Source organism: Lampetra fluviatilis, chromosome 36, assembly GCF_964198595.1.
Source record: "Lampetra fluviatilis chromosome 36, kcLamFluv1.1, whole genome shotgun sequence".
NCBI lineage: Eukaryota > Metazoa > Chordata > Hyperoartia > Petromyzontiformes > Petromyzontidae > Lampetra > Lampetra fluviatilis.
Window position 1 is genome coordinate 7,936,516 of NC_136310.1, and position 24,192 is coordinate 7,960,707.

General features: G+C 46.6%; 1 protein-coding gene across 1 annotated transcript in view; it reads left to right on the plus strand.

The window, feature by feature from the left end:
- The window catches only part of TMEM240 (transmembrane protein 240), a 28,742-nt gene extending 4,794 nt beyond the window's left edge, over positions 1-23,948 (plus strand). The window contains exons 2-5 of the mRNA XM_078873416.1: positions 14,159-14,265; positions 20,178-20,374; positions 23,676-23,836; positions 23,886-23,948. Of these exons, the coding sequence (XP_078729542.1) occupies positions 14,159-14,265; positions 20,178-20,374; positions 23,676-23,836; positions 23,886-23,948 (528 nt within the window). The remainder of the gene's footprint in view (positions 1-14,158; positions 14,266-20,177; positions 20,375-23,675; positions 23,837-23,885) is intronic.
- The last annotated feature ends 244 nt before the right edge of the window (positions 23,949-24,192 follow it).

Below are 24,192 nucleotides of genomic sequence, written 5' to 3' on the forward strand. Positions count from 1 at the left end.
CTGCCTACCGACCGCCCGGCAGCGTCGTTCACGAGCCTCGTCCTCGAAGTGACGACCTTCGATTGACACCAAGAGCGTGGAGTACATGTTCATTAAATACCTTTATATTAAGTTCACTTGCTTGCTTGCTTGCGCGCTTACGACCGTGCAAATCTTTCGGTCGTTTTTTTATTTAAATCCTTTATATTAAGTTCACTTGCTTGCTTGCTTGCGCGCTTACGACCGTGCAAATCTTTCGGTCGTTTTTAACCCACTTCCCGTGATCCAATCGAGCTGACATTTTGCACGCAGACTCGTTGTGCGTGACAATTTATTTTCGTGAAAAATTTTTTCCTAAATTTTCCACTTTTTAGGAATTTTTTTTCATATTTAATTTAAAATACCAATGTGATAAAAATGAAACTCTTACTCAAGAAAAACAGAAATGAAAAATAAAATAAAACCGATGCCACGCATATAAAGGATTTATAGTGAAAAACTTAGTTTTTACGGGTTAATTTTTTTAAATCCTTTATATTAAGTTCACTTGCTTGCTTGCTTGCGTGCTTACGACCGTGCAAATCTTTCGGTCGTTTTTTAACCCACTTCCCGTGATCCAATCGAGCTGACATTTTGCACACAGACTCGTTGTGCGTGACAATTTATTTTCGTGAATTTTTTTTTCCAAATTTTTACACTTTTTAGGAAAAAAAATTAGATTGAATTACCAATTGCTTAATGGTGGCAGGCAATCATCTGACCCGTAGGTGGCAGCCATCTCAAGCCAGAGGACGAGAGGACTCTAGCCGCCACGCATATAAAGGATTTATAGTGAAAAACTTTGTTTTTACGGGTTAATTTTTTATTTGTTCTAACGCACCTTTATTGGCAATAATACACTGGGCGAAGACCCCGGTGACGGCCCAGGTGACACGCTGTGTAGTGTATAGTGTAGTGTATAGTGTATTGTATAGTAGTGTATAGTGTAGTGTATAGTGTAGTGTATAGTGTAGTAGTCTATAATAGTGTAGTGTGTAGTATAGTGTATAGTAGTGTAGTGTATAGTGTAGTGTTTAGTGTAGTGTATAGTAGTGTATAGTGTAGTGTATTGTATAGTAGTGTATAGTGTAGTGTATAGTAGTGTATAGTGTAGTGTATTGTGTAGTGTATAGTAGTGTTTCGTGTAGTGTATAGTAGTGTATAGTGTAGTGTATAGTAGTGTATAGTGTAGTGTATTGTGTAGTGTATAGTAGTGTATAGTGTAGTGTATAGTGTAGTGTATAGTAGTGTATAGTAGTGTATAGTGTAGTGTATAGTGTATTGTATAGTAGTGTATAGTGTAGTGTATAGTGTAGTGTATAGTGTAGTAGTCTATAATAGTGTAGTGTGTAGTATAGTGTATAGTAGTGTAGTGTATAGTGTAGTGTATAGTGTAGTGTATAGTAGTGTATAGTGTAGTGTATTGTATAGTAGTGTATAGTGTAGTGTATAGTAGTGTATAGTGTAGTGTATTGTGTAGTGTATAGTAGTGTATAGTGTAGTGTATAGTAGTGTATAGTGTAGTGTATAGTAGTGTATAGTGTAGTGTATTGTGTAGTGTATAGTAGTGTATAGTGTAGTGTATAGTGTAGTGTATAGTAGTGTATAGTGTAGTGTATAGTGTATTGTATAGTAGTGTATAGTGTAGTGTATAGTAGTGTATAGTAGTGTATAGTGTAGTGTATAGTTTAGTGTATTGTGTTGTGTATAGTAGTTTATAGTAGTATATAGTGTAGTGTATAGTGTATTGTATAGTAGTGTATAGTGTAGTGTATAGTGTAGTGTATAGTAGTGTATAGTGTAGTGTATAGTAGTGTATAGTAGTGTATAGTGTAGTGTATAGTGTAGTGTAAAGTAGTGTATAGTGTAGTGTATAGTAGTGTATAGTGTAGTGTATAGTAGTGTATAGTGTAGTGTATAGTAGTGTATAGTAGTGTATAGTGTAGTAGTCTATAATAGTGTAGTGTGTAGTATAGTGTATAGTAGTGTAGTGTATAGTGTAGTGTATAGTGTAGTGTACAGTAGTGTATAGTGTATAGTGTAGTGTATAGTGTAGTGTATAGTGTATTGTATAGTAGTGTATAGTGTAGTGTATAGTAGTGTATAGTAGTGTATAGTGTAGTGTATTGTGTAGTGTATAGTAGTGTATAGTGTAGTGTATAGTGTAGTGTATAGTAGTGTATAGTAGTGTATAGTGTAGTGTATAGTGTATTGTATAGTAGTGTATAGTGTAGTGTATAGTAGTGTATAGTAGTGTATAGTGTAGTGTATAGTGTAGTGTATTGTGTAGTGTATAGTAGTGTATAGTAGTATATAGTGTAGTGTATAGTGTATTGTATAGTAGTGTATAGTGTAGTGTATAGTGTAGTGTATAGTGTAGTGTATAGTGTAGTGTATAGTAGTGTATAGTAGTGTATAGTGTAGTGTATAGTGTAGTGTATAGTAGTGTATAGTGTAGTGTATAGTAGTGTATAGTAGTGTATAGTGTAGTGTATAGTAGTGTATAGTGTAGTGTATAGTAGTGTATAGTAGTGTATAGTAGTGTATAGTGTAGTGTATAGTGTAGTGTATAGTAGTGTATAGTGTAGTGTATAGTGTAGTGTATAGTGTAGTGTATAGTAGTGTATAGTGTAGTGTATAGTAGTGTATAGTAGTGTATAGTGTAGTGTATAGTAGTGTGTAGTGTAGTGTATAGTGTAGTGTATAGTAGTGTATAGTGTAGTGTATTGTATAGTAGTGTATAGTGTAGTGTATAGTAGTGTATGGTGTAGTGTATAGTGTAGTGTATAGTGTAGTGTATAGTAGTGTATAGTGTATTGTATAGTGTAGTGTATAGTAGTGTATAGTGTAGTGTATAGTAGTGTATAGTAGTGTATAGTGTAGTGTATAGTAGTGTATAGTAGTGTATAGTGTAGTGTATAGTAGTGTATAGTAGTGTATGGTGTAGTGTATAGTGTAGTGTATAGTGTAGTGTATAGTAGTGTATAGTGTAGTGTATAGTGTAGTGTATTGTATATAGTGTAGTTAGTGGGGAGCGGTGGTGTAGCGGTTAGTGCGCTGTGCTTCAAACCTGGCGACCCGGGTTCGATTCCCGCTCACGGCAAACACCAGTGACGATTATCTGAACCGGTTCTGGGCCTCCCCCAGGTCGACTCAGCCTCAAATGAGTACCTGGTGCGATGTGTCAACATCGCCACTGGGAAGACAAAGGCGGCCGGGCATGGTGTTGGCCACCCCTTCGTGTGCCGTGCCGACCTTTATAGGAGCTCGCTAACAGCACTTGCCCCTACAGTCTGTTAAGGCTATACGGGGGATCTTTGTATTTGTGTAGTGTTTAGTAGTATATAGCAGAGGTGGGACAAAGTCATTGTTATGCAAGTCCAAGTCGAGTCGCAAGTCATCAAATTCATGACTCGAGTCTGACTCGAGTCCAAGTCACATGACTCGAGTCCACATCTCATAGGTGGGACAAAGTCATTGTTATGCAAGTCCAAGTCGAGTCGCAAGTCATCAAATTCATGACTCGAGTCTGACTCGAGTCCAAGTCACATGACTCGAGTCCACACCTCTGGTATATAGTGTCGTGTATAGTAATTTTACCCGTTCGGATAGCTACCTCCTTAGTGCTGCGTGGAAGCGAATCATCGAATGACACATTATTTAAATGCATGATTATGAAGGGCACCACACTTCAATAGGGATTACCGTTGGTAGGGCTATTTTAATACACACAATAGACAGGAAGGACAAGATCAAAAGGCTCGCATCATGCGCATGCATAATGAACGTTGCCTCAGTAATCACCCCCCCCCCTCCCCCCACTTTGCACAAGAGCGCAGAAGCGTGGTCACCACATCTACGCCTCTATGTAACGAACGAATCAGGTGGACTTCTCCACAAATCTGGCTGTCGCCTGATGAAGCTGGTTGTAATTACTGGCGAAACGTCGTACTCAGATTGTAAATGTTGTGGCTTGGCTCTCCAACACACCGGTGATGCTGTACTAGTGACGAATTGGCCACGTTCTGTTCACGTGACAAACCTTACTCGTTTTAACGACACATTTATATATTTACGCGATCTAACCCCAAAAAACCCTCTATTATGGAGTATATAGTAGTGTATAGTGTAGTGTAGTAGTGTATAGTGTAGTGTATAGTATAGTGTGGTAGTGTATAGTGTGGTAGTGTATAATATAGTGTAGTAGTGTATAGTAGTGTATAGTGTATAGTATAGTGTAGTAGTGTATAGTAGTGTATAGTATAGTGTAGTAGTGTATAGTAGTGTATAGTAGTGTATAGTGTAGTGTATAGTGTAGTGTATAGTGTAGTGTATAGTGTAATGTATAGTAGTGTATAGTGTAGTAGTGTATAGTGTAGTGTATAGTGTAGTGTATAGTAGTGTATAGCAGAGGTGGGACAAAGTCATTGTTATGCAAGTCCAAGTCGAGTCGCAAGTCATCAAATTCATGACTCGAGTCTGACTCGAGTCCAAGTCACATGACTCGAGTCCACATCTCATAGGTGGGACAAAGTCATTGTTATGCAAGTCCAAGTCGAGTCGCAAGTCATCAAATTCATGACTCGAGTCTGACTCGAGTCCAAGTCACATGACTCGAGTCCACACCTCTGGTGTATAGTAGTGTATAGTGTAGTGTATAGTAGTGTATAGTAGTGTATAGGTTAGTGTATAGTGTAGTGTATAGTAGTGTATAGTAGTGTATAGTGTAGTGTATAGGAGTGTATAGTAGTGTATAATAGTGTATAGCGCAGTCGTGTATAGTTAGGGTATAGTGTCGTGTATAGTAGTGTATAGTGTAGTGTGGTAGTGTATAGTGTGGTAGTGTATAGTGTAGTGTATAGTATAGTGTGGTAGTGTATAGTCTGGTAGTGTATAGTGTGGTAGTGTATAGTAGTGTATAGTGTAGTGTATAGTAGTGTATAGTATAGTGTGGTAGTGTATAGTGTGGTAGTGTATAGTAGTGTATAGTGTATAGTAGTGTATAGTGTAGTAGTGTATAGTGTAGTAGTGTATAGTGTAGTGTATAGTAGTGTATAGTGTAGTGTATAGTGTAGTGTATAGTGTAGTGTAGTAGTGTATAGTAGTGTATAGTGTAATGTATAGTATAGTGTGGTAGTGTATAGTGTGGTAGTGTATAGTGTGGTAGTGTATAGTGTAGTGTATAGTGTGGTAGTGTATAGTAGTGTATAGTATAGTGTATAGTGGTGTATAGTAGTGTATAGTGTAGTGTAGTAGTGTAGTGTATAGTGTAGTGTATAGTAGTGTATAGTAGTGTATAGTGTAGTAGTGTAGTGTATAGTGTAGTGTAGTAGTGTATACTGTATAGTGTATAGTAGTGTATAGTGTAGTGTATTAGTGTAGTAGTGTATAGTGTATAGTAGTGTGTAGTGTAGTGTATAGTAGTATATAGTGTATAGTAGTGTATAGTGTAGTGTATAGTGTAGTATAGTGTAGTGTATAGTAGTGTAGTGTAGTAGTGTAGTGTATAGTGTAGTAGTGTATAGTGTATAGTAGTGTATAGTGTAGTGTATAGTGTAGTGTATAGTGTATAGTAGTGTGTAGTGTAGTGTATAGTAGTATATAGTGTATAGTAGTGTATAGTGTAGTGTATAGTGTAGCATAGTGTAGTGTAGTAGTGTATAGTGTATAGTAGTGTGTAGTGTAGTGTATAGTAGTATATAGTGTATAGTAGTGTATAGTGTAGTGTATAGTGTATAGTGTAGTGTATAGTGTAGTAGTGTATAGTGTATAGTAGTGTGTAGTGTAGTGTATAGTAGTATATAGTGTATAGTAGTGTATAGTGTAGTGTATAGTGTAGTGTATAGTGTAGTGTAGTAGTGTATAGTGTATAGTAGTGTGTCGTGTAGTGTATAGTGTAGTGTATAGTAGTGTAGTGTATAGTAGTGTATAGTGTAGTGTATAGTGTAGTGTATAGTGTAGTGTATAGTAGTGTATAGTATAGTGTATAGTGTAGTGTATAGTGTAGTGTAGTAGTGCTGGAGTCTGTCACCAGGCAAAGGGAGGTATGGACCGCCACTACTCAACACGCAGCCGCCGCCGCGACCCTCGCCAGGAGAAGCGGACTGAGAAACGAACGAACGCTAATGATTATTTTGAGGATTTTTTTTACATAGTTCTGCGTTGATCCCTAAGCTGCTGAAGTGCCAGACGTAATAGGCACAGGTGCTTGGCTATTGATTGACGAAAGCCTTACGCTGCTGATGAGACACGGTTGTGGAATCCAGTCAAGAGCTTGCTTTGTACTAAATCAATGCTGCTGAAATTGTGCACTCCCAGAAGGCAGTGGGGCCTGTTGGGTGATGGAAAACATCCTTTTATTTTACACGTGGGGAGACACATCTGGTGGAAATGTATTGTCCGCGTATCTGTTTTGACACCACGAGTACCAATTGTTGGCGAGTCCACTCAACCCCCAAGTCATCCTCTACCACATCATCTCACCTCTTCCCTGGCCCGTGCTGTGCTTGTTTAGCTCCACTCTTATCTGGCTTAACAGAAGCTGCATGGTCATGCGGTGGCTGGACACACAGTGCCGGATTATCCTCGTAGCACAAGTAGCTACATGTGTAGTAGCTACATGTGTAGTAGCACAAGTAGCTACTACACATGCTACGGGCCCCGCACTTTCAAGGGCCCCGAGCTAAATGCTCTCAAGCTATCGATTCCGGTTCAGTGATTCTGCACTTGCTCTATTACTATAGTACTATACTGCCTTCAACTTTTATGAACGACTGGGGTGTTTAAGGTTAGCGATTTGTCGTATTATCTGGCTGTATAGCAAATGACAAAATACAATTACTTTACTATGCAAGTTAAAAAAAAATTGTGTTTGAATACTTCAGTTTTTTTTTATTTTAGAGCCCCTTTATAACATCTGCTACAGGCCCCGCACTATCTTCATCCGGCACTAGGGCTACGTGACCCAGCCAACGTCGCCTCATCTGGAAGAGCTCACTGATGGGTCTGCGTAGAGAGTTCTGATGGATCTGTGAGCGCCTTACACAATGCAGGCCGGTTAAACCCACGGTGAATTGCATGCAGGCGAACCTTGAATGTTTCAAACCGGCGCAGGTGTTTCCGTAAATGGGGTCCACACTTCGCAGTCGTAGATGAGATAGGGCGTGATTGTGGCTGAGATGACCCGGAGCTCTGCATGGAGCGACTGGCCAGACACATTACACATCGCTACACGGCTGATGAAAAGTTAACTCCGCTGAACTGAGGTTGCGACCTGCACTGCTACATTCGAACCGATCATTAGCACACTGCTCGGATAGGGGAACCCCTTCACTCTTTCCAAAACGATCCCAGTTGTTCATGGAAGGTTAAGGGGGGGTGGTGCATTTGACGACATAAAACACCCATACGGGTGCTTTGTTTTATTTTGGGCTGATTGTAAGGCCCCCATCTGTTATTGCAGTGTTCTTCACTAATTTCCAGAGTGGGGCCACTTTAGCCGATAAGATATCGTCAGTGTGTGAGGGCTGCCACAACATTATTTGAAACCGCTGTTGGGTTTGACAGCAGCACGATGATGATGGAGGTGTGGTGTTGTCACTCGTTGTGTATTGCTGGGGAGGCCCACACTTCAAAGGCCGCACTAAAGGCCACCAGGGGGCCGCCAGTGGCCCGCTGGGCCTTGCAATGACGAACAATGACGTAGTGGCACACTCCAGGTTCAGTCGCGGCGTCTCCAACTCACTGAGTGACCAATATTTATCAGGTCATCGGCATACATACAACAAGGTTGACCAACGGCGTCGATCGGCCTCGCATTGGATCTGTACCAGACGGAACTTCCACTGGTACAACAGCGGGTAGCCTTTTCGAACTGTGTAGTCAAAACGTGTGAAATCGTGTAGGGGCCAGAGGGCATCTCCGTCACACTCCGAGGTGAACAGGGAAATGGTTGTGACTCACCCATGTCCAAGCACGCTGCACTACAAACCACGGCGACCCGGGTTCAATCCCTGCTCACGGCCAACACCGGTGACGATGATCTGAACCGGTCCTGGGCCTCCCCTAAGTCGACTCAGCCTCAAATGAGCACCTCGTGCGGTGTGTAGGAATAGCCCACTGGGGAGACAAAGGCGGTCGGGCGTGGTGATGGCCACCCACCTCCTCGTGTACCGTGCCGGCCTTCATAGGTACTCGCTAACAGCACTTGCCCCTACAGTCTGTTAAGGCTACACGGGGTGGGAAGGGGGGGAGGGGTCTTTGTCTTTGGCGGTAGTGTTGGTGATAATCGTGATGATGGTGCTACTGTGGGTGACTGCGCTCTCATTTGTGACGTGGAGGAGGAGTCGATGCCGTTGCTGTTACTCGTGATGTTCACATTTAAGTTCCGATGTGTGTAGTATGTTGAACTTATCCATAATAGACGTTTTTTGGATCAGATCGCGTCAATGTAAATGTGTCATCATGGGACCTCCTTTGCCAGTACCAAAATATACTAATAGGGATTTTCCCCTTTTTTTCTGGCAACAAAACTGATGCCTTTTGCAAGGAATCAACACCATATGAGACGAGGCTCTAAAGAAAGCTGTCTCTGGTGTGGACCAATCAGTTTCAAAGACAATGCATAAATTATCAGAGTATTGTTTTTTGTTTGCATTTGACTGCAAGTATTGTGGTTAATGTAAGCGTGATTCCTTGCAAAAGGTATCAGTTTTGTTGCCAGAAAAAAGGGGAAAATCCCTATTAGTAGTTGTAAATGTGTCGTTAAACCCGCCACCACCCGACACACACAGCCCATTCGTGAGGTTTGTCACGTGAACAGAACGTCGTGCCAACTCGTTACTAGTACAGCACGAACCGGTGTGTGTTGGAGAGCTGTTGATGAACTCTCCACCGCACCGGGATTGGGACGTAACAAACCTCACTCATTGGCTGTGTGTGTCGGGTGGTGGCGGGTTTAACGACACATTGATATTTACGCGATCTGATCCAAAAAAATTCGATTGTGGATATTGGTCGCGAAAGCCTGCTCCGTGTCTGTCATACGTTGAACTTCTTTCGCACCGCACGTAGCCAACCGCGCGAATCGGAGGTGAGAACTAAGGAGCTCAGGATAGGAGATTATTTTGCAAGAGTGACCTGGGGGTGGGGGCCGGGGGGGGTGGTGGTGACCAAGATGACAACATCAAAACAAATGATATACAGCGAGTGAAGAAGCCAATATAATTCAGACCCCCCCAACAAAAAAAACAACGGTGTCATGTGAAATCGAGAATATTGCACAAATTATAAATTAGTGTTACGTAATAAATTCCCGGTTGGCATGAGTCGGATTTTTTTTTAGATTAATCCACAGGAGGATTACAATGACCTTACAGATACAGGGTGACTGTTGTACTAACGTATACGCAGACAAAGATGCATGTCAAATACAATGATAAAGATGCTGATGCTGATATCGGTGCTGACGGTTCTGGTGATGATTGTGCTGAACGAGGTTACTGGTGCTGGTGCCGATGCCGTTAACGATTCATAATCACCGTTTTTGGGTTTAGATCGCGTTATTTATTAATGTGTCGTAACCCTCCACCACCCGACACGGCCAATCAGTAAAAAAGTGTCACGTTGACATGGTGGCGAATTGCCCGATGATGCTGGATGCAATTACCAGCGAAACGTCGTACTCAAAATGTAAATGTTGTGGGTTCACGCTTCAACACACCGGTGGGCTAAAGCAGTGAACTATTTGTCTTTTGTCAACGTGACACTTTTTTACTGATTGGCCGTGTCGGCTGGTGGAGGGTTACGACACATTTATAAATAACACGATCTAAACCCAAAAACGGTGATTATGAATAATATTGGTCGCGAAAGCCTACGTGTTAAGCCGTTAACGATGCTTGCGAGTAAATGTTGGAGTTAGGGCCATTACTAGGGGGGTTATGGTCAGCATCAGGACTCCGGTTAGAACTTGATTCGGGGCTCGTGTTGTATTGGGGTCAGTGTTGGGCTAGGCGAGGGATAGTAGTGTGAAAGGTAGGTCTTCACTAAACTAAACTTTTTATTTTAGCAGAGTAAGGCCCACTGAGCTACATAGCTCTTCTTGATTTTAAGCTTTCGTTACTGCAAGAATCCATACCCTTTGGTTCTTTCGGTAAAGTCACGTGGGTATGAAATAAAATCAATCACGACGTTTCGGGCGCAACACAATCGACCGCTTAGTAAAGTGCCCTTATCATGGCGTGGAAATGTACAGCAGCCACTTACTCTTAAACGCACGTTTGTAAATGTGGAGGGGGGAAACCGGAGGACCCGGAGAAAAATCCACGCGACCACGGGGGGAGAGAGAGAGAAAGATAGACGCGCTAACTCCAAATATACAGCGGCAGGCGTCAGGTTGAGGATCGAACCCACGACCTCCGGTACACCAGGCGAGGTAATTAATATCCCCAAGGGGGGGAGAGAGAGAGACGCAAACTCCAAATACAGGCGTCAGGGTCGGGATCGAGCCTACGACCTCCGGTAAACCAGACGAGGTAGTTAACATCTCTCTCTCTGAACATGGCCCATTGCCCAAAAAGCATCACCCCACTCACTCCCCTGTAGAGTATTGTTCGAGTACTTTAATGACTCGTGGCGAAAAGTCTTGCCGACTTCAAGAAGAAGTGCTAGAAGAGTACGGATATCGAAAGTCTGACCTTTCGGCAAAACAAACTTTCACTGGTCTTGGTTCTTTCGGTAAAAAAATATAATTCTCACGACGTTTCGACCACAACGCAAGCAGCCGTCCTCAGGTGACGCTGTCTTCCTGACAGACCTGTTCTTCACATGAGGACGGCTGCTTGCATTGTGGCCGAAACGTCGTGAGAATTATTTTATTATGTTTTATTTTTATTATTTTATTATTTCCCTTCTACGTGACTTTACCGAAAGAACCAAGAAGATGAATCCCTGCAGTCACGAAAGCCTTAAATCAAAATTTAAACTTTCACCGGTATCGATTTAAAAATACAAACACGTAAATACATTTCTTATCGACAGACCTGTTCTTCACCTGAGGACGGCTGCTTGCGTTGTGGCCGAAACGTCGTGAGAATTATTTTATTATGTTTTATTTTTACTATTTTATTATTTTCATTCTACGTGACTTTACCGAAAGAACCAAGAAGACGTAAATATATATCTTGTTTAAACCCCCCTACCCCCGAACCCCCACCAAAAAAAACGTCCTTCAATCTCGTCCCGACTGCGCTGCAAGTGGCGTTCGCCTCGCCAGACGATGAATCCGCGAGGCCCCTGTGGCAAGCGGACATCACAGAGCTACATCTGAGACCCCCCCAAAAAACGAGGTTGACCCCTGCGTTGCACACGGCGGGGGGGAGGGGGGGGCTCTCCCAGGCCACTCCCCCTGCCACACGGAGCGAGCCGTTTATCGCGTGACAGGCAGGCGTATACTCTTTGGTTCTTTCGGTAAAGTCACGTAGGTAAAAAATAAAATATAAAAAAATTGCTTGTGTTGCAATCGAAACGTCGTGATTGAATTTACTTTCATTTAATTTTTATTTCTATTTTTTTCACCCGCGTGACTTTACCGAAAGAACCAAAGAGTGTGGATCCTTGCAGTCACGAAAACTTCAAATCTAGAAAGGCAGACTAACATTTTGAATTCTCGTTTTGCTGGATTTTAATCTAATTAAGTGCAGAACCAAACGCAATGTGGTTGTGTTGTTGCTCAGCCATTGGAGGGTCGGGCTGAGACCATCAATTTACTGCATGTGAGAACTTGGTTTAATCACTACAGAATCTATGCGAACGCGTGGGTCTCCACGTCAATCTACGAGTCTCTACATACATCTATGCGTCTCTGTGCAAGTCGATGCGTCTCTGTGCGAGGCGCTGCGGTTTCCTATGTAAATTATGTAATCTGTGAATCTATTGTGAGTTTCGATGCAAGTCTGTGCGTCTCTACGTGAGCCGATGGGGTTCTTCGTTGTTAGTCATTGATGATCGGGTTGAGATCATCGACTCACTCGCCCCGGTTTCATCACCCAGGGTCACACCCAGGGTCACACTCAGGGTCTCAGTGGTTGCCAACTCATGGCCGTATGAATAGAATCTTGCACACACACGCATAAAGACAAAGATCCCCGTATAGCCTGGACAGACTGTAGGGGCAAGTGCTGTTCGCGAGCAGCCCCTATGAAGGCCGGCACGGCACACGACAACACGCCCGGCCGCCTTTGTCTCCCCAGTGGCGATGTTTACACACCGCACCAGATACTCATTTGAGGCTGAGCCAACCTAGGGGAGGACCATGTTCAGAAAATCGTCACCGGTATTGGCCGTGGGCGGGAATGGAACCCGGGTCGCCAGGTTCGTAGCGCAGCGCGCTAACCGCCACACACAGACAGACACACAGACACACAGATAGACACACACACAGATAGACACACACACAGCCAGACACACAGACAGACACACACACAGATAGATAGACACACACACAGACAGACACACAGACAGACAGACACACACACAGACAGACACACACACACACACAGATAGAGAAACACGCGCGCGCACGTACGCGGCTTTTTATAGATTTTTTTTTTTGCATCGAATTTTGTATTCCTCGTTTTTTTGCCGTCTCGTGCCCGCGGAGTGGCGGCGCAGCGGTGAGCGCACCGCGTCGCGAACCCGGCTGCCCACGCCGGGTCTGACCGCGGCTGTCCCGTTCCCGATCCCTGGACAGCCCGTCCACCGACCCACACCGATCGTGTGAGTCGGCGGTGAAGTGCGGTCGAACACACAACCGAGGGCCGACACGGCACGGGAGTCCTTGGTGGTGGTCTCCGTGGTGATGATGATGACGGTGATGATGATGACGGTGGTGATGATGACGGTGGTGATGATGATGACGGTGATGATGATGACGGTGGTGATGATGATGACGGTGATGATGATGACGGTGGTGATGATGACGGTGGTGGTGAAGACGGTGGTGGTGATGACGGTGGTGGTGATGACGGTGGTGGTGATGATGACGGTGGTGGTGAAGACGGTGGTGATGATGACGGTGGTGGTGATGACGGTGGTGGTGATGATGACGGTGGTGGTGATGATGACGGTGGTGGTGATGACTGCGGTGATGATGATAACTGTGGTGGTGGTGATGACGGTGGTGGTGATGATGATGACGGTGATGATGATGACGGTGGTGATGATGACGGTGGTGGTGAAGACGGTGGTGGTGATGACGGTGGTGGTGATGATGACGGTGGTGATGAAGACGGTGGTGATGATGACGGTGGTGGTGATGACGGTGGTGGTGATGATGACGGTGGTGGTGATGATGATGACGGTGATGATGATGACGGTGGTGGTGGTGATGACGGTGGTGGTGGTGGTGATGACGACGGTGGTGGTGATGACGGTGGTCGTGATGATGACGATGGTGATGATGATGACAGCGGTGGTGGTGATGATGACGGTGGGGGTAGTGATGACGACGGTGGTGGTGGTGATGACGGTGATGATGATGACGGTGGTGGTGATGATGACGGTGGTGGTGATGACGGCGGTGGTGATGACGATGGTGATGATGACAGCGGTGGTGGTGATGATGGTGGTGGTGATGACGGTGGTGGTGATGATGACGGTGGTGATGAAGACGGTGGTGATGATGACGGTGGTGGTGATGACGGTGGTGGTGATGATGACGGTGGTGGTGATGATGATGACGGTGATGATGATGACGGTGGTGGTGGTGATGACGGTGGTGGTGGTGGTGATGACGACGGTGGTGGTGATGACGGTGGTCGTGATGATGACGATGGTGATGATGATGACAGCGGTGGTGGTGATGATGACGGTGGGGGTAGTGATGACGACGGTGGTGGTGGTGATGACGGTGATGATGAAGACGGTGATGATGATGATGACGGTGGTGATGATGACGGTGGTGGTGGTGATGATGGTGGTGGTGATGATGACGGTGATGATGATGACGTTGGTGGTGATGATGACGGTGGTGGTGATGACGGTGGTGGTGATGATGATGACGGTGGTGGTGATGACGGTGGTGATGATGACGACGGTGGTGATGATGATGACGGTGGTGGTGGTGTCGCGTGTGGTGCAGGCTCTGGCGGGCATACTGGACACGAACGCCTTCCTGGACCGATTCCACAACTACATCCTCCCTCGCCTTCGCGGGGAGGACCGCGTGTGCCACTGCGTGTGCGGGAGGTGGGGAACTCGCGCACAGACTCGCATAACATACACGTTACACACAACATGCACACAGCATGCAACATACACACAACATACACGTTACACACAACATGCACACAGCATGCAACATACACACAACATACACGTTACACACAACATGCACACAGCATGCAACATACACACAACATACACGTTACACACAACATGCACACAGCATGCAACATACACACAACATACACGTTACACACAACATGCACACAGCATGCAACATACACACAACATACACGTTACACACAACATGCACACAGCATGCAACATACACACAACATACACGTTACACACAACATGCACACAGCATGCAACATACACACAACATACACGTTACACACAACATGCACACAGCATGCAACATACACACAACATACAAATTACATACAACATGCACACAGCATGCAACATACACACAACATACACGTTACACACAACATGCACACAGCATGCAACATACACACAACATACAAATTACATACAACATGCACACAGCATGCAACATACACACAACATACAAATTACATACAACATGCACACAGCATGCAACATACACACAACATACACGTTACACACAACATGCACACAGCATGCAACATACACACAACATACAATTTACATACAACATGCACACAGCATGCAACATACACACAACCTTCAACATACAAATTACATACAACTTGCGCACAGACTAAATATTCAAATTGCATACAACACGCAGCAAACAACATACACACAACATACAAATTACATACAACATGCACACAGCATGCAACATACACACAACATACAAATTACATACAACATGCACACAGCATGCAACATACACACAACATACAATTTACATACAACATGCACACAGCATGCAACATACACACAACCTTCAACATACAAATTACATACAACTTGCGCACAGACTAAATATTCAAATTGCATACAACACGCAGCAAACAACATACACACAACATATCAATTACATACAACATGCAAATGACAAACAATATACACATTGCATACAACGCAAGCAAACATGCAAAATACACACAACATATGCACAACAAACACATAGAGACATGCACACAAAACATCCACACACACAATATGCACACCGTGCCTATAAACACGAAAGTATGTTGAACTTTCTTCGCACCGTACGTAGCCAACCAACCACGCTAATCGGAGGTCTTCTCGGCCACAGAGATGCCCTTCCCTCCCTTCTCTATGTTTGCGAAACGTGGAGCCTTTTAAAGGAGTTTAAAACGCAGTACAAGTCGGCTATAGCGACCAATGTTATCCATAATAGCGGTTGTTTTTGGATTAGATCGCGTAAATATAAATGCGTCGCTAAACTCGGCCACCACGTGGTCTTAAGGTGCACCTTTGAAAGGAACACGTGCGCCGGTTAGAAACATTAATGCTGCCCTATCTACGATCCGTGCTGGGTTTAGCCAGGCTGGATTGTGTGCGGTGCTCACAGATCCTTTAAAGATCTGAACAAAGTCCCATCGGTGAGCTCCTCCGGCAGGCAATGCTGCGTTGGCTGGGTCATGTAGCCCGCATGCCCAAGCAGCTTCTGTTTGGCTGGGTAGAGGGGGCTAAACGGGCACGACACGGGCTAGAGAAGAGATGGAGTGATGAGGTTCAGGAGGATGTGGAGCTGAGTGGACTTGCCGATGACTGGTACCAGCGGTGTTAAAGTCGGCCTCGATGGAGGCTCGTTAAGGACGCTGCTGGACAGTTGGAGGCAGTCGCCCTCCAACAACAACGGAGGGCGGAGGAGCGACGCTCACAACAACGAGCGGAGTGCCGGGTGGATAAAATGCAGCGAGGTGGTACAGCGGGCAGCACAAGTGGTGCATCTGCCAATCATCTCAACCAGACAACGCATGGCACCTGGGTCTGTCCCATGACCTCCTCCCAGCATCGAGTCTTCCACACTTTACGTGGCCTCAAAGTGCACCTAGCATGGCACAAGTACTCTGGTGGCATGACTGCCACTTCGTAGGAAATGTAAGCTGTAGTCTACATGTGATCTGTATGTTATTGTGTGTCCAGTATACGTGCTATTATCTATCTATCTGTGTATGATCATATATCCCTGTGTGCATATCAGTAGGGGTGTGAGCAGTGTTGCAGTGGTTAGCGCACTGCGCTACGAACCCCGTGCCCTCAGTTAGATTCCCGCTCACGGTGAACATAAGAGGATGAATATCTGAACCGGTCCTGGGCCTTCCCTAGGTCGACTCAGCCTCAACTGAGTACCTGTTGCAGTGTATGTAAATGTCGCCACGGGAGAGACAAAGGCACCCAGACGTGGTGCTGACTACCCACCCCCTCGTGTGCCGTGCCGGCCTTCATTAGGTGCTGCTCACTAACAGCACTTGCCCCAACAGTCTGTTACAGGCTACACGGGGGATCTTTGTCTTGTTTCTTTCCTATTGTGATGGCAATGCGGCGGTGGTCGCTAAATGTCTGCTAAGGCAATTTCGGGGGATCTTTTATCTTTGCCCGCAGTCGTTCCCCGAAGACCAATCACACGCTCTCCTCCGTTCCCGTCCGTCAGCTGATGATGCACATTCACAAATTGACGCGTGCAGCGCAAAGCCTCGTTTGCATATAGATGAGGAATAATTGGCCGGATAAGGGAGAGGGGACAAAACAAATCCATTCCTCGTCTCGGAAGGGGATGACAAAGACAAAGACCCCCCCCCACCCCACCACTCCCGATATAGCCTCGAAGGTGTTTGCGCTGTGCGGCAAGTGAGTTAGCGGGCGGAATCGTCGAAGGGGAGACGGATTTCACGGTGGTCCATCCGGCAGGCCCCGGCGAGACTCCCACCGGCACCATCCCAAGCCGTGCGGCCACCGAGCGAGCCCCCAGCGAGACATCGGCAGGCTCGGATTTACACGGCGCGGAGAGAAAAACAATTATGACATGAATCTCAATTTTGGAGCTTTCGTGACTGCAGGAATTATTCTTTGGTTCTTTCGGTTAAGTCACGTATAAAGATAAAATAATAAATTAAATAATTGCATACTACGACTTTCAGAATTGCAACACAAGCAATCATCATCATCAGGTATAAACGAAATAGCAACAAAAATCTAACCAGAAAACTATAGACAGACACACAAGCAGACAAGACATCACACTTCTGCCGATACGTGTTCTCTCTCTGTGTGTCTTTGTGATGTCTGTCTGCTCGTGTGTCTGTCTATAGTTTTCTGGTTAGATTTTTGTTGCTATTTCTTTCTTTCATGCCTGATGATGATGATTGCTTGTGTTGCAGTCGAAACGTCGTAGTATGCTATTATGTAATTTATTATTTTATCTTTATACATACGTGACTTAACCCCCCGACCCACCGCCACCGTCCCCTCCCCCCCCCACCCATCTCGTCACGTCATCCCGGTTAGGGTGGACCGACCGCAAATCATCGGCCGGACAACAACAAACGACAAAAATGTATGCTGCTAGATGATGAATCACCCCCGGCGCACTAGACATGCCCCCTCCGTTGTCGGCCCCATTTGTCGACGAGTGTTGGTCAACTATCGATTCGTTCGGGTGTTCGTTCGTCGGAGCGATCGACCCGGCTTGGTTTGAAATGCAGGCGGTGCTTCAACAAACAATGTGAACACTCTGCTTGGTTCTTTCGGTAAAGTCACGTAGAAGGGAAGTAATAAAATAAGAAAAATAAAACACAATATTATTTTATTACTTCCCTTCTACGTGACTTTACCGAAAGAACCAAGGAGATGAATCCCTGCAGTCACGAAAGCTTTAAATCGAAAAAAAATGTGAACACTTCTGAGGATTTGCAACAACACCGCCTCTGGGCTCTGGAGACCTCCTGGACAAGATTCCAGGCCACGTGCCGACAACGATGGCGAACGAGTGGAGACTCCTTGACTTTTTGAAGCTATTAACATTACATTTGTTAATTGTTTTTTTACCCTTCTATCTGGCAACAAAACTGACACCTTTTTTACAAGGAGTCATGTTTGCATAGACCACAATACCTGCAGCCATAATTGGCGTCATCTGGTCCAACCCATGTGAGACTAGGCTCTAAGGAAAGCTGTCTCGGGTGTGGACCAATCAACTTCAAGGACAGTGCATATATTATCAGAGTTGTGTTTTTTGTTTGCGTTATGACTGCAGGTATTGTGGTCTATGCAAACATGACTCCTTGTAAAAAAAAAGGTGTCAGTTTTGTTGCCAGATAAAAGGGTAAAAAACCAATGATCATATTTTTTACTGGCAAATGAGGTTCCAATGGTGGATTACATTTGTTATCATGTTACAGTGCATTCATATCCGTTCTTCTTCCATTAAAAACAACAGTCCCATGTAAGTGTTAACATTTTTTTGGAGGCACCCTCAATCATCTCGCCTCGTCATTAAATAGATCAGCTAACGGGGTGTATCTCGATTAGCTATTGCCTGGTCACATAAACGTTGTTACGCGATCATCTCAATTACATACTCCCTGGTTTAACACATTACCAAAGCAGGGAAGGCCTTGCTAGCCTCTGCTGTACCGTTCCACGTGGCTCCACCACGCACGCACAGCGCAACATTTGATTGACCGATCGACTGATCGAACGAACGAATCGATGAAGGTGGTCGACAGTGGAGAGCGGAAGGGGTCGGGGTGTGACGTCACGCGACGTTGGTGAGCTGCAGGAGGAGATGGAGTGCTGCTCTCGAAACCCGTTCCTAAGTTCCGCGGGTTCCAGATCGAGAACTCACTTCCTCAGAACTCATTTTGGTGTTTAGTTTGTTGTCCTTCCGATTAGCATGGTTGGCTACGTACGGTGCGAAAGAAGTTCAACGTGCATAGGTGCTCGTTGACAGCTCTTGCCCCAGCAGCCTGTTCAAGGCTATATAGGTGATATTTGTCTTTGTGTGTGGAAAGTGCCTCCCACCAACAAAACTAAACTAAATTTCGATTTAAAGCTTTCGTGGCTGCAGGGATTCATCTTCTTGGTTCTTTCGGTAAAGTCACGTAGAAGGGAAGTAATAAAATAATAAAAATAAAGCATAATAATAAAACGTCGTGAGAATTATTTTATTATGTTTTATTTTTATTATTGTATTACTTCCCTTCTACGTGACTTTACCGAAAGAGCCAAGAAGAAAAAAACTAAACTACTGTTTTTGCCAGGTAAGGACCCATTGAGCTGCTGTGTAGCTCTTTTTCAGAAGCGACCTGGCCACCACGAATGATAGCTCAGTGGCTTATCATCATGCGGAAATGTAGAGCAGCCAAATACTCTATGAATACTCTCTAAACGCGTGACGTTCATTCTAAATGTGGAGGGGGGAAACCGGAGGACCCGGAGAAAAAATCCGCGCGACCACGGAGAGAGAGAGAGACACGCAGACTCCAAATATACAGCAGCAGGCATCAGGGTCGAGACCAAACCCACGACCTCCTGTACACCAGGCGAGGTAGTTAACATCTCCTAGCCACCGTGATGATGATGAGAGAGAGAGACACGCAAACTCCAAACACACAGCAGGCATCGTCAGGGTCGTGATCGAACCCACGACCTCCTGCATACCAGGCGAGGTAGTCAACATCTCACCACGGGGAGAGAGAGAGACACCGCAAACTCCAAACACACAGCAGGCATCGTCAGGGTCGTGATCGAACCCACGACCTCCTGCATACCAGGCGAGGTAGTCAACATCTCCTAGCCACCGTGATGATAATGAGAGAGAGAGACACGCAAACTCCAAATATACAGCAGCAGGCGTCAGGGTCGTGATCGTACCCACGACCTCCTGTAGACCAGGCGAGGCAGCCAACATCTCACCACCGCTGCACCTCTCCACCCCCCCCCCCCCCCGTTCCGTGTGGTGCACGCAGGCACCATGTGCACTACGTGGTACCGTACGCGGGCGACAGTGCAGAGGTGCACAGCCCCGACGGGTACGCGGTGACTCCTGCGCTGAGCAAGCAGGAGGTGGATCTGCTGCTGGGACTCACGCTTGGTCTGGGCATCAGCTGGCTCCTGCTCTGGCTCGACCGGCGCCTCACCGATGCGCAGCTCCGACAGCTCGCCGGTACCGCTCGGAACGGATTTCAACGTTTGTATTTGAGTCTAGATTTGAAGCTTTCGTGACTGCAAGGATTCATATTCTTAGGTTTTTTCGGTAAAGTCACGTAGGTAAAACATTAAAATTAATGAAAGTAAAATAAAATAAAAATCCGAAACGTCGTGATTATTATTTTATTTTACTTTCATTAATTTTAATGTTTTACCTACGTGACTTTACCGAAAAAACCTAAGAATAAGTTTGTATTTTTAGTGGTTTCGATACGGGTGCCGGACCGCCTGGTGGGATATGCGTCGTTTTGTGGTTCCGCTCGATCGACTTGCTAGTCAGCGACGTCGCGATCCCACCGTGGGCCGATCATCGCGGAGGTGTCCACTGCACATTTCGTCGTCGTCGTCGTCGTTTTTTTGTTGTTTACACGTTCAATCTCTCTCGCGCTCTCTCGCTCTGTCTCTGTCTTGTCGTGCCAATATGCTCGAGTCGCGGCCACATCTTTCCGGCACCGATCTCGTGTATGACGACGTTTCAAGTTTTCAAGTTTCATTTATTAGGTATAGCCTTGTGAGCCATTCGGCTCTTGAATCGGGTGCAACCGCAACAAACAAAAAAACTAAAACATGAACAAGAAAACATCTTAAAGTGACTATGTGCAAACAGAAAATCCAAGAAAAGACTGCAAAATATTGCAGAAAAAGCACCGTACACCAACCCTGTGTGCAAAAATCCTCGAAGCTGTTCTCTGTCAGGTCTTCCTCTCTTTCCTGTTAACAGTGCCGGATTAAGCTAGTTTTGGGGCCTGTGGCATATGTTATAAAGGGGCCCTAAAAAAAAACACTTAAATATTAAAAACACATTTTTCTAACTTGCATAGTAAAGTAATTGTATCATTTATATTTGCTATACAGCCAGATAATACGACAAATCGCTAACCTAAAACACCCAGTCGTTCATAAAAGTCGAAGGCGGTATAGTACTATAGTAATAGAGCAAGTTCAGAATCATTGAACCGGAATTGATAGCTTGAAAGCATTTAGCGCGGGGCCCTTGAAAGTGCGGGGCCCGTAGTTACTACACATGTAGCTACTACACATGTAGCTACTACACATGTAGCTACTACACATGTAGCTACTACACATGCAGCTACTACACATGTAGCTACTACACATGTAGCTACTACACATGTAGCTACTACACATGTAGCTACTTCTGCTACTAGGATAATCTGGCACTGCCTGCTCCTTCCATTTGTTTCGAACAGCAGCATCACATTTCATGTTCCTATCGTTGTGCACCCTACACGTGCGTCCAAAACGAACTACATGTGATTGACTAAATTGTCCCACAGATGGATTTACCGATTGAATAATTAACTCGTTGACTGATTGATGCGCTGTTCATTTGACGGATCGATGGCGCATATTCTGAACTAATTGACTTACTGATGAACTGCGTGACTCGTGGATGGACTAGGCCAGGGGTCGGCAACCTACGGCTCCGGAGCCGCATGCGGCTCTTTACGGGCTGCTTCTTGACGATGAGTACGTATGCACAGTATGTACTCAGATGCATTGCGGCTCTTGAAATACTGAATTTTGTACTGAATTGGAAAGAAATGGCTCTTCTTGTTATTTTGGTTGCCGACCCCTGGACTAGGCTGTCCGTCGTTTTGTGTTGGAACGGAGCGCACACCGTGCGTGATGCACGAGCGACCCAGACTCGCGGCTCAACACGCTTGCAAGGGCGCCCCCAGTGGCAGCTGTCCCTGCGCGGTGACCAGCTACGTGGCCTCGTTTTTTGTCGGACGGGATACTTTTTTCATCTTGGTTCTTTCGGTAAAATCACATAGAAGGGAAATAATAAAATAATAAAAATAAAACGTAATAAAATAATTATCACGACGTTTCGGCCACAACGCAAGCAGCCGTCCTCCCCGACAGACCTGTTCTTCACCTGAGGACGGCTGCTTGCGCTGCGGCCGAAACGTCGTGAGAATTATTTTATTACGTTTTATTTTTATTATTTTATTATTTCCCTTCCACGTGATGACTTTACCGAAAGAACCAAGAAGATGAATCCCTGCAGTCACGAAAGCTTTAAATCGGGAAACTTTTTGTGCCTGTCCCCCGCCGTCGATGCCGGGTCGCGGTGGACTACGTAGCCTTGTGACGGTTTTCGCCAACGGCGGCGTCCATCGGTACGAGGAGAGACGAGCAAAGACGGCGCATTCGGATTTGCAGATGTCTTGGAGGAATGTGGGAGAGGCACGGTGATGCTGCCGCCGCTGCTGCTGCTTCTGCTGCTGCTGCTGCTTCTGCTGCTGCTGCTTCTGCTGCTGCTGCTGCTGCTGCTTCTGCTGCTGCTGCTTCTGCTGCTGCTGCTTCTGCTGCTGCTGCTTCTGCTGCTGCTGCTGCTGCTTCTGCTGCTGCTGCTTCTGCTGCTGCTGCTGCTGCTGCTTCTGCTGCTGCTGCTTCTGCTGCTGCTGCTTCTGCTGCTACTGCTGCTGCTTCTGCTGCTACTGCTGCTGCTTTTGCTGCTGCTGCTTCTGCTGCTGCTGCTGCTTCTGCTGCTACTGCTGCTGCTTCTGCTGCTGCTGCTGCTTCTGCTGCTGCTGCTGCTGCTTCTGCTGCTGCTGCTTCTGCTGCTGCTGCTGCTACTGCTGCTGCTGCTTCTGCTGCTACTGCTGCTGCTTCTGCTGCTGCTGCTGCTTCTGCTGCTGCTGCTGCTGCTGCTTCTGCTGCTGCTGCTTCTGCTGCTGTTGCTTCTGCGTCTGCTGCTGCTGCTGCTTCTGCTGCTGCTGCTGCTTCTGCTGCTTCTGCTGCTGCTGCTTCTGCTGCTGCTGCTGCTGTGCCCCTCGCCCCGCACAGGGACAGCTGCCGCTGGGGGTGCCCGGCCGCTTCTCATCTCATCCTACACACCGCACGGGCGGGGTGGGGAGCGCTTGCCATCTCTTTATTCTGCCCCCATCTCCCCCTCTCCTCCCCGATCCCCCCCTCCACCTCCCCCTCCTCCTCTCTCCTCCTTCACTCTCCCCCCTCCTCCTCCATCCTCCCCCTCTTCTCCCCTCCTCCCTGATCCCCGCCGCCTCTTCACCTCCCTACCCCCTCGTCCTCCTCCTCGTCCCTCCTCCCTTCTCCTCCATCCCTCTCCGCCTCCCCTATCCTCCATCACCATCCTTCCTCCTCTTCCCTCCTCCCATCCTCCCCCCTCCTCTCCTCCTCCCCCCTCCTCCCCCCTCCTCCCCCCTTCCTCCTCCCCCTCCTCCTCCCCCCCCCGTCCCCCCGTCCCCCCTCCCCCCCCGTGTGAGTAGCCGAGGCGTGGCGATGGCTCTCCTGCCGCTTCACCCCCAAGCGCCGCTCCGTGGGCGGCGGCGGTGGCGGCGGCAGCGGGCGGCGGCACCGCTACCACGCGTTCCCCCGCGACGACGATGACGACGACGAGGAGGACGACTCGGCGGGCGCCGGGCTGCTCGTGCCCGCAGGGGCGGGAGGAGGAGGTGGAGGAGGAATCGGAGGAATAGGAGGAGGAATCGGAGGAGTGGGAGGAGGAGGAGGAGTGCTGGCGCCCGCCGGGAACGCGTTAGGGCACGGCCACACACACGCCCAGCAGCAGCAGCAGCACGGCGCTCACGCTGGCCACGAGAACTCGATGCACTTTAAGCCGCGGCTCTGCCACCACAACGGCCACGCGGCCACTGGCAAGCGGCTCTGAGCCACGCGCCACCGCAGCCGCAGCAGCAGCAGGAGGAGCAGGAAAAGGTGCGCTCGTCTGGGAACGGCGAGGTGGGGAGGTGGTGTTGGATCAGGAGGTAGTGGAGGTGATGGTGG